Source organism: Schistocerca nitens, chromosome 12 (genome assembly GCF_023898315.1).
Source record: "Schistocerca nitens isolate TAMUIC-IGC-003100 chromosome 12, iqSchNite1.1, whole genome shotgun sequence".
Classification (NCBI taxonomy): domain Eukaryota; kingdom Metazoa; phylum Arthropoda; class Insecta; order Orthoptera; family Acrididae; genus Schistocerca; species Schistocerca nitens.
The window spans coordinates 120,757,459-120,769,597 of NC_064625.1; the positions used below are offsets into that span (position 1 = coordinate 120,757,459).

At 42.5% G+C, this 12,139-nt stretch overlaps 1 protein-coding gene across 1 annotated transcript in view; it reads left to right on the plus strand.

Annotated features, from left to right (window-relative positions):
- Positions 1-10,803: 10,803 nt before the first annotated feature.
- Positions 10,804-12,139, plus strand: part of LOC126214946 (SANT and BTB domain regulator of class switch recombination-like) — a 119,407-nt gene continuing 118,071 nt past the window's right edge. The window contains exon 1 of the mRNA XM_049941583.1: positions 10,804-11,015. Within this exon, the coding sequence (XP_049797540.1) occupies positions 10,804-11,015 (212 nt within the window). The remainder of the gene's footprint in view (positions 11,016-12,139) is intronic.

The window sequence follows — 12,139 nt, forward strand, 5'->3', positions numbered from 1 at the left end:
TATAATTATAATTCAATTATTCTTTCGTCGTATTAGAATTTTATCACAGTCTATGTATTAGAAGAAAAGGTGGATGTAAAATTGGTATAACGGCAAACTTTCAATCACGAAAACGTATTGAGAAAACCGAGGTTGAGAGAGATAAACTTCTACTATGTTTGTATTTAAATTTTTTAAAGTCTTCCCTAGTAGCTGTAGCCTACCTGTCTTTGTATTTGGTGAGTAACACCTCGTAAGAATAATTCTTAATTTTCCGGCTTTCGAATTCACCTACCCTAACATCTCAAAACGTCGTCGATGATTTATACATTTCGCTGCAGTCTAATATTAATGGTCTTTCTTCTTCTTTTGAACTTGCTTTAAAGCCCGCGTCTTGTAGGAAGGCAGTCCAATGTTTAGACGTTCTGCACAGCCCCCTCTATTAACCTCTGGCAGCCAATAAGATTCTTCTCTTTCCGAGCGGCTATCCACGAGTTACAACTAGACGGCGAGAAGAACTCTATTTCATGTTACACTGTTGCCGTAGGTTAGCAATATACAGGGTGTTTCAAAAAGGTACGGCCAAACTTTCAGGAAACATTCTTCACACACAAAGAAAGAAAATATGTTATGTGGACATGTGTCCGGAAACGCTTACTTTCCATGTTAGAGCTCATTTTATTATTCTCTTCAAATCACATTAATCATGGAATGGAAACACACAGCAACAGAACGTACCAGCGTGACTTCAAACACTTTGTTACAGGAAATGTTCAAAATGTCCTCCGTTAGCGAGGATACATGCATCCACCCTCCGTCGCATGGAATCCCTGATGCGCTGATGCAGCCCTGGAGAATGGCGTATTGTATCACAGCCGTCCACAATACGAGCACGAAGAGTCTCTACATTTAGTACCGGGGTTGCGTAGACAAGAGCTTTCAAATGCCCCCATAAATGAAAGTCAAGAGGGTTGAGGTCAGGAGAGCGTGGAGGCCATGGAATTGGCCCACCTCTACCAATAAATCGGTCACCGAATCTGTTGTTGAGAAGCGTACGAACACTTCGACTGAAATGTGCAGGAGCTCCATCGTGCATAAACCACATGTGTCGTACTTGTAAAGGCACATGTTCTAGCAGCACAGGTAGAGTATCCCGTATGAAATCATGATAACGTGCTCCATTGAGCGTAGGTGGACGAAACTAAAATGAACTCTAACATGGAAATTAAGCGTTTCCGGACACATGTCCACATAACATATTTTCTTTCTTTGTGTGTGAGGAATGTTTCCTGAAAGTTTGGCCGTACCTTTTTGTAACACCCTGTATACTTGAATGTGTATCCGTAAATGTTTTTCGCGATTAAAAAGAAAAGTCAGTTGACGGCCTAACGCGAGGTGCAGGAGAGGGGGATTATTTACCGTATTTATAACTTTTTCGAACATGATTTTGAAAGGGGCTTTTACTGTTGACCATTGAAGATGGAAAAATGGCCTGCAGAAGTTAGTGGTATCGGCAAGAGAACTGTAAAGAGAATTGCAAACGAAAATCAGAGCCGTAGGAACCTTAGGAAAAGAGGGCGGGCGGCCGATTTAATTCCCCTCCCCCCGCAGGTCGCTCTCTTCGCCGTACGCGCCCGCGCGCCGGCTGTCGCGAAGACGTGGGCGTCGGAATCTGTCGTAGCGTCGATGTGCTTGCTACGTCCGCCCTGGTCGCCAGTTCGTACTTCTTGCTGAGAGTCTTCTTAATTAAATTCAATGCCGGGACCCAAGCCTTGCTAATAAGGGAACCTCCCCAACGCACCCCCCTCAGATTACGTTATAAGTTGGCACAGTGGATAGGCCTTGTAAAACTGAACACAGATCAATCGAGAAAACAGGAAGAAGTTGTGTGGAACTATGAAAAAAATTAGTAAAATATACAAACTGAGCAGTCCATGCGCAACTTATGCAACATCAAGGAGACTGTAGCATTAGGTGCGCCGTGGTCCCGTGGTTAGCATGAGTAGCTGCGGAATGAGAGATCCTTGGTTCAAGTCTTGCCTCGACTGAAAATTTTACTTTCTTTATTTTCGCAAAGTTACGATCTGTCCGTTCGTTCATTGACGTCTCTGTTCACTGTAATAAGTTTAGTGTCTGTGTTTTGCGACCGCACCGCAAAACCGTACGATTAGTAGACGAAAGGACGTGCCTCTCCAATGGGAACCGAAAACATTTGATCGCAAGGTCATAGTTCAACCGATTCCTCCACAGGAAAACATCTGATATATTCTATACGACACTGGTGACGGCATGTGCGTCACATGACAGGAATATGTTGTCGACCCACCTAACTTGTACACTTAGGGAATGGGTAAAAAGATTCTTCTACCTTGCCCGATTTAGGTTTTCTTGTGGATGTGATAATCACTTCGAAAAAAGTGATGAAAACATAAGAGTTTGTCACATAAACTTGAACCTAGGACCTCTCGTTAGGTAGCTGCTCTCGCTAACCACGGGACCACGGCGCTCCGTGACAACCATTGTTCTTGATGTTGCCTATGTTCGCATAGACTACTCAGTTTGTATATTTTACTAATTTTTTTCATAGTTCCACACAACTTCTTCCGGTTTTCTCGATTGATCTGTGTTCAGTTTTTCAAGGCCTATCCACTGTGCCAACTTATAACTAAATCTGAGGGGGGTACGATGGGGAGGTTCCCTTGTAAGATCTCAGCAAGGCGCGGACGGCGAAGAGAGCGGCCCGCGGAGGGAGGGGATTTAATTCGGCCGGCCGCCCTCAGGAGCTCAGTTCGTCAGCGCACCTGACGATTGGCGACATGTCTGATCGCCGAAATATTGTGCCCGTTGGACACTATGAACCGGCAGTATACCCGTGGACTGTTCTAAGGAAAAGTTGATTTTGTGTCGTCTTGAAAGCAACGAAATCGCAAGCAATAGATGATCTTTACAACAATGGTTTAAGGCACTCCCTATGAATGGTTATGGACCAGAAAGTAGTCACCACCTTCTCAAAAGGGAAACTCCCCATCGCAACCCCCTTAGGTTTAGTGGTAATATGCTCCAGTGGATAGACTGTCAAAAACTGGAACAGATCAAGCATGAAAACAGGAAGAAGCTGTACTGAACTGTGCAAAAGAACCAGAATAGAAATAAAAACAGTCCAGGCTCAAGAAGTGCAACATCGAGCGATTTTTTTTTCACAAAATTATGAACCATCCGTCCAGTCATTGACGTGTCTGTTCACTCAAATTTGTGTCTGTCGTGGTGTAAAGTCTGTTTGCAAGACTCTTGCAGTCCTGACCCGTTTATTTGTTCTTCTAATTTCTGTGAGAGGTCTATGCGGCATCTTGTCTGCTCACACTATTCATCACTTTTACTGGCGACGGTAATACTAGTCTATTCTCACTTACAGAAGACCTTCAGAGACTCGACAAGTTCTTCAAAACCTGGAAAGTGACCCCAAACATAACGAAAACAGAGATGAACAGCTTCCATCTGAGCAACGGACAAGCCAACTATATTCCTCAGGTTCAATATTGTGGCCAACTGCTGAAGTTCAGTCGCCACCCTGAATATCTAGGAGTCATCTTGGATCGATCCTTGACTTACAGTGCACATCTCCAAAAATCAAAGTCGTAACAACATTCTACACAAACTCACAGGAGCAGGCTGGGGTCCCGCTGCCTCTACTCTCAGAAATACAGCACTTGCCCTAGTATACCAAGTAGCTGAATACTGTAAGTCCAGTATGGCTTAACAGTGCCCATACAAAGAAGGTATATGTCCAGCTGAATGACACAATGATTATACCAGGCACCATCCAGTCTCAAAGATACTAAAATGAATGTGAGCAACGGAAAATAATAAACGCTGGAATGAAGATCTGGCCCTGTCTGACTACCCCCTGAAGCAGTGTATAGTATGACAATTGTCAAGACTACAGAAGGAGAACAGACACATCCATGGCTGGTTATATATAATTCATAATTTTGTGGAAAAATGTGAGGCAGGAAGGAGATTTAAGTGCGGATCTGCCTACTTGCTGTTCAACACCGTGCACGGGGTCCCGGGTTCGATTCCCGGCGGGGCCAGGGATTTTCTCTGCCTCGTGATGACTGGGTGTTGTGTGTCTTTCATCATCATTTCATCCCCATCGACACGCAAGTCGCCGAAGTGGCGTCAACTCGAAAGACTTGCACCAGGCAAACGGTCTACCCGACGGGAGGCCCTAGCCACACGGCATTTCTATTTCAACACCGTGACCACATAGAAGGTTCATAATTTTATGAGAAAAAGATGGGGTTCGAGGGAGATATGAACAGGGATCTCCCGCTTTACGGTGTAACACCGTGACGACATTACCTGGATGCCAAGGACCTAGCTGTTCGCTTGATGCTGCACATTTAAGCTTGGACGCTTCCCCGTTCCTATTTTGCTTTCAGTTCAGTACACCTGCTTCCTATTTTCAAACTCGATCTGTGTTCAGTTTCTGACAGGCTATCTACTAGACAATTTTACTGCTAAATCAGGGGGCTGCGATGGGGAATTTCCCTTGTTAGAACGTGTGTGACGCAGTTAGCTTTTCTCTTTGTGATACATAAATACAATACACGGCTGCCCATTAAAACTGCAACACCCTGAAGAAACGCAACAAACTTCAAACCGGCATTGGCTTGTAATGATTAGCATCTCAGTGTAACCGTACGGAATAGAACGAGTAGAGAAAAGTATCATTGTTGCATGAACATGGATTCCCACTCATTGTCAGCCACACAACAGAGGTTTTCTTTGTTGAATATCGTAGGCGGTCCGTTTCATTTTCTATCATTTTGATTCTAGATCATAAATGTTTATCTCTATTGCTATTTTGCATAAAAATGCTTTGACACCATTCTTGTAATGGTGAACTACACCGGCAAATCTCAGCACGTTCGCGCTTGTTCTGTGTACTAAAATCTGTTGATACGCAATTTGCTCATACACTCCTGGAAATGGAAAAAAGAACACATTGACACCGGTGTGTCAGACCCACCATACTTGCTCCGGACACTGCGAGAGGGCTGTACAAGCAATGATCACACGCACGGCACAGCGGACACACCAGGAACCGCGGTGTTGGCCGTCGAATGGCGCTAGCTGCGCATCATTTGTGCACCGCCGCCGTCAGTGTCAGCCAGTTTGCCGTGGCATACGGAGCTCCATCGCAGTCTTTAACACTGGTAGCATGCCGCGACAGCGTGGACGTGAACCGTATGTGCAGTTGACGGACTTTGAGCGAGGGCGTATAGTGGGCATGCGGGAGGCCGGGTGGACGTACCGCCGAATTGCTCAACACGTGGGGCGTGAGGTCTCCACAGTACATCGATGTTGTCGCCAGTGGTCGGCGGAAGGTCCACGTGCCCGTCGACCTGGGACCGGACCGCAGCGACGCACGGATGCACGCCAAGACCGTAGGATCCTACGCAGTGCCGCAGGGGACCGCACCGCCACTTCCCAGCAAATTAGGGACACTGTTACTCCTGGGGTATCGGCGAGGACCATTCGCAACCGTCTCCATGAAGCTGGGCTACGGTCCCGCACACCGTTAGGCCGTCTTCCGCTCACGCCCCAACATCGTGCAGCCCGCCTCCAGTGGTGTCGCGACAGGCGTGAATGGAGGGACGAATGGAGACGTGTCGTCTTCAGCGATGAGAGTCGCTTCTGCCTTGGTGCCAATGATGGTCGTATGCGTGTTTGGCGCCGTGCAGGTGAGCGCCACAATCAGGACTGCATACGTCCGAGGCACACAGGGCCAACACCCGGCATCATGGTGTGGGGAGCGATCTCCTACACTGGCCGTACACCACTGGTGATCGTCGAGGGGACACTGAATAGTGCACGGTACATCCAAACCGTCATCGAACCCATCGTTCTACCTTTCCTAGACCGGCAAGGGAACTTGCTGTTCCAACAGGACAATGCACGTCCGCATGTATCCCGTGCCACCCAACGTGCTCTAGAAGGTGTAAGTCAACTACTCTGGCCAGCAAGATCTCCGGATCTGTCCCCCATTGAGCATGTTTGGGACTGGATGAAGCGTCGTCTCACGCGGTCTGCACGTCCAGCACGAACGCTGGTCCAACTGAGGCGCCAGGTGGAAATGGCATGGCAAGCCGTTCCACAGGACTACATCCAGCATCTCTACGATCGTCTCCATGGGAGAATAGCAGCCTGCATTGCTGCGAAAGGTGGATATACACTGTACTAGTGCCGACATTGTGCATGCTCTGTTGCCTGTGTCTATGTGCCTGTGGTTCTGTCAGTGTGATCATGTGATGTATCTGACCCCAGGAATGTGTCAATAAAGTTTCCCCTTCCTGGGACAATGAATTCACGGTGTTCTTATTTCAATTTCCAGGAGTATATTTTATGGAAGCTGAACCCATCCACGGTGGTTTGATAGGCGAACCCAAGACAAAATTGCTGTGAACTCTAAACTCATTGAAGTATCAGATTATTTGATTTCATTTGCTTTTCCAAATGCTTTTGTCCACACCTTGCAAAGCCGAATCTTTTTGTCGTGTTAAGCGCTCAGATGCTGTAGTAACTAGAAACGAAACCGCTGTCTCATACCTCCTTGACTTCGGTAACGCTAACTGCAACGTTCAGTTATTGATATCAACAACCACCCTGTGATATTTCTGAAGATTTGAGATCAATCACCCCTTTCTCATAACTGTGCGCCAATCACAAAACTACCGCGTGAGCAGACCACCACTATGTAGTAAATCTGAAGGTTTGACATTAGCTATCCCTTTTCCATATCTGTGCCACAATCACAAAACTACCGTACGAACAATTACGACACTATGCGTGTATGTGTTCGAACACAGAATACCCAAAGATCTCACACAAAAACAGTTGTGATTGCAATGTACGCAGTGGTTTTTTACACTGGTCTTCCTGACAGAGTTTATTTAGAACATAACGGCTAAATATTTGTGCTATTGAATAAGGTTTGATTAAAACGACTTCGTGTTTAATAATCAGATAAAATAAAGTAAACAATAATACAAATAATAGTTTCGTCGTTGAAACCACTGTGCAAGGAAGAGCATTGCGAGATAACGTTGGAAGTCCGACACTTTATTGCCTATACGAAGCATACTATACTATTATGAACAAATAAATAAATACAGTAGAAGAAGAATGGGTAGCTCTGAGGGATGAAGTAGTGAAGGCAGCAGAGGATCAAGTAGGTAAAAAGACGAGGGCTAATAGAAATCCTTGGGTAACAGAAGAAATATTGAATTTAATTGATGAAAGGAGAAAATATAAAAATGCATTAAATGAAGCAGGCACAAAGGAATACAAACGTCTCAAAAATGAGATCGACAGGAAGTGCAAAATGGCTAAGCAGGGATGGCTAGAGGACAAATGTAAGGATGCAGAGGCTTGTCTCACTAGGGGTAAGATAGATACTGCCTACAGGAAAATTAAAGAGACCTTTGGAGAGAAGAGAACCACTTGTATGAATATCAAGAGCTCAGATGGCAACCCAGTTCTAAGCAAAGAAGGGAAGGCAGAAAGGTGGAAGGAGTATATAGAGGGTTTATACAAGGGCGATGTACTTGAGGACAATATTATGGAAATGGAAGAGGATGTAGATGAAGATGAAATGGGAGATAAGATACTGTGTGAAGAGTTTGACAGAGCACTGAAAGACCTGAGTCGAAACAAGGCCCCAGGAGTAGACAACATTCCATTAGAACTACTGATGGCCTTGGGAGAGCCAGTCATGACAAAACTCTACCATCTGGTGAGCAAGATGTATGAGACAGGCGAAATACCCTCAGACTTCAAGAAGAATATAATAATTCCAATCCCAAAGAAAGCAGGTGTTGACAGATGTGAAAATTACCGAACTATCAGTTTAATAAGTCACAGCTGCAAAATACTAACGCGAATTCTTTACAGACGAATGGAAAAACTGGTAGAAGCTGACCTCGGGGAAGATCAGTTTGGATTCCGTAGAAATATTGGAACACGTGAGGCTATACTAACCTTACGACTTATTTTAGAAGAAAGGATACTCTCTTTCAAATTCTAAAGGTGGCAGGGGTAAAATACAGGGAGCGAAAGGCTATTTACAATTTGTACAGAAACCAGATGGCAGTTATAAGAGTCGAGGGGCATGGAAGGGAAGCAGTGGTTGGGAAAGGAGTGAGACAGGGTTGTAGCCTCTCCCCGATGTTATTCAATCTGTATATTGAGCAAGCAGTAAAGGAAGCAAAAGAAAAATTCGGAGTAGGTATTAAAATTCATGGAGAAGAAGTAAAAACTTTGAGGTTCGCCGATGACATTGTAATTCTGTCAGAGACAGCAAAGGACTTGGAAGAGCAGTTGAACGGAATGGATGGTGTCTTGAAAGGAGGATATAAGATGAACATCAACAAAAGCAAAACGAGGATAATGGAATGTAGTCAAATTAAATCGGGTGATGCTGAGGGAATTAGATTAGGAAATGAGACACTTAAAGTAGTAAAGGAGTTTTGCTATTTGGGGAGTAAAATAACTGATGATGGTCGAAGTAGAGAGGATATAAAATGTAGACTGGCAATGGCAAGGAAAGCGTTTCTGAAGAAGAGAAATTTGTTAACGTCGAGTATAGACTTAAGTGTCAGGAAGTCGTTTCTGAAAGTATTTGTATGGAGTGTAGCCATGTATGGAAGTGAAACATGGATAATAACTAGTTTGGACAAGAAGGGAATAGAAGCTTTCGAAATGTGGTGCTACAGAAGAATGCTGAAGATTAGATGGGTAGATCACATAACTAATGAGGAGGTGTTGAATAAGATTGGGGAGAAGAGAAGTTTGTGGCACAACTTGACTAGAAGAAGGGATCGGTTGTTAGGACATGTTTTGAGGCATCAAGGGATCACAAATTTAGCATTGGAGGGCAGCGTGGAGGGTAAAAATCGTAGAGGGAGACCAAGAGATGAATACACTAAGCAGATTCAGAAGGATGTAGGTTGCAGTAGGTACTGGGAGATGAAGAAGCTTGCACAGGATAGAGTAGCATGGAGAGCTGCATCAAACCAGTCTCAGGACTGAAGACCACAACAACAACAACAACAACAAATAAATTCCTGACTATTTCACTGCAAATCTCAGTTGACATTATGCATAAATGAAATACGTCAGCCGATAATTGTAAGGTTAGTTTTGCTTGTCTATCGCTGAAGATTCAAATTTATTAATCCATCTGAAATGGTAGTATACAATGGATCGATCGAGTTGTCGGTTTGACAGACATATCGATTATTGCATATGCAAATACTTCGGGCTACAGCCGCGAAGTTCAAATTGGGCAATCGAACGGCGGTGGCGAAGTAGACAATTTAAATAGCTTCTCATAGTACACCTGACAGGATTCAATGCATCAATACCACGGAACAAGTGATACATTGTTACGAAGTAATATTACACACGTACGTATAACAATATGTTAAATTCAGAGAAAACTTAAGAGTACTGTACTGAAATTCGTCCTCATTTTGATTTTGTTCAAAAGTACATCCATATAGTAACGTGTCGAAGATAATTATAGATCAGAAGAATGCTGAATTGCTGGTGCTGTTTAAAGCTGTAAAAACACTTATCACTTCAGAAATTTTATTCATTTACACAGAGTACTGTCTGGTTTTTATGAATTTAATCTGTTTATCTATTATTGCGTATGATTCCATTTGCGTTTCATAAATTAGAATTTTAGTTTGTCAAAAGGAAGTAGTATTTACATTGTTCCCACAAATACGAAAGACAAATTCTAAAATTGTTTGGATCCAATCATCCTTCACTTAACAGATTTAAACAAATATGGTACGTTTACGCGATTCGTCTTAAAACCAGTAATTTCCATTAACGTGTCTTTGAAATGTATTGTGGTAAGAGAATAATGTGACTTGCTGCTGGAAAATTTTGGAGATAGAGTTTCATTAATTTGCTTTAAACAATGAAATGCTTTTCTTGACTGGCTAACTCTGTCGGTAGGAACATATCCCCGTGACATGTTACGTGGATTCATGAACTTATTTAGTACTATACTTAGCGAGGATAAAACTATTACGTTCTGACAATGTGAGTCACAGTATTTGTGCACTGTTACACCAGAATCAAGCAATTGTACGTTCATCAATAGTATACTGCTCAAAGTTATTTACAGATGTAAGAAATTAAGAAGTTTAATACACAGTACTCATTACATATACGATATATTACATAGATAATTTACTGCAATAAGACATTGCAAAGAACAATCTCAGTATCAGGGAGAAATAACAGTAATGATGTAAAAATTCTGATCTGTGCAGTAACACAAAATTAGGAATGTAAAATTGCAATCGCAGATTTATTTTGGTCCGCCGGTTGCGATCTGAATACCGGTTTCCGTTTTCAGAAAAAAAGATGTTTGATTTCAAACGATCATATTCCGAAATATCATTCGCGGAATTTCTACACTTTCTTCGAACAGCATATCAGGTATCAGGAAGCACCGGAAACAAATCGCGTGAGGTGGCAACGGAATGTCAAGATGTGGGAAGCCAGTCAGTCACCTCGCAGATGGAGCTGAGCGATGCAACAATTAAGAAGTCATCGCAAATGAATAAGCGCAAAAATGTAAAACAGCGACGGGCGAGGAATAAAACCGCGGAAAGCTCGTTACACCAGGTGAAAAAATCATCATCATTTCCAATGGAAACGCCTAAACTTTACGGAAAAGAGTCAGCAAGTGACATACATCCAAATAGGAAATTAGATGATCGACAAAGTGTGGAATTTCTCATGAAATGTAAGCTAAATCAAGCCATCGAGGAAGGTCTTCAAGAGACAGCCGTATCCGGTTTTGTACCAAAATTGGGAATTCCCGCTCTGCAAGAGGATAAGGAAATTCAGACTGAAGTTGCAAGAAAAACGTCCAAAAAGAGCTGTCAGCAACAGCAACCAGAACCAAAGAAGAAGAAACCAGTTGTGAAAAGAAAGTCAATAAGTGAAATGTAAGTTTTAAAATAATAGAAGCTAACCAAGAATTTCAGTTAGTGACTTGTGTGTGTGTAAAAAAAAAAAAAAAAAAAAAAAAAAAATTAGCCATTTTCACCTTCATTGTCATGCATTGATGGCTCTTGTTGATTGATGTTTCGCTTGTAAAAGAGTATCAAGACTATTCAAATGTATGTTTTTGTTTCCCTCCTGTCACAGTCTTTCATAACATATTCTCTCAAAACAGAAGCCCTGAAACACACAGACATTTATGTGCATGAACCTAATATTGTCTATTTTAATACGTTAGTACTTCAATGACATTTTATATGAAATTCCTAATTACTGTTTATTTTCATTTACATGCATATGATGTTCTGATTTGTAGAAGAATCCTCTGGCATGTCCCAGGGAAGTGTGTTGTGAACTTTGTAGTTAATTTTGTGTATTACTGGTCTGGCAGACTATTAATCCTCCCAGACTTTTTGCACTTGATGCATTCACCTACAACAGTTTACTATCTGAAAAAAGCTGCAGAAATACCCAGGCAGATCTTGATCAAATTTCAAAGTAGTGCAAAGATTCACAACTCTTTGTAAATGTTCATAAATGAAAAATTGTACACTTCACAAAACATAGAATACTAGAATCCTATGACTACAACATCATTGAGACACAGAGGCAGTGAACTCTCACAAATACCTGGATGTAACAGTGTGCAGGATATGAACTGAAATGATAACATAGGTTCAGTTGTAGGTGATGCATATGGTAGACATTGGTTCATTGGCAGCATACACCCAAAATGTTATCATTATAAGAAGAAGACTGCTTAACCAATACTTTCAAAAGTAGTGCTGACTCCTTTGATGTATGCTTTACTGTGTGTGTGCGTGTGTGTTGATAACCTATTGATTGATTTACTGTTTCTTTAATGCTCAGTTTTATCATACAGTATAAGTTGTACAATTGATATTGGTAAGCTTAAAATGAGAATACAGTTTGTTTTTAGTATCAGTAAAAAAGAAGTAAAAGTAAGTCTACATCAACATCTATACTCTGCAAAGTACCGTGAGGTGCATGGCAGAGGGTACAGTCCATTGTACCAGTTATTAGGGTTTCTTCCAGTTCCATTCATGTA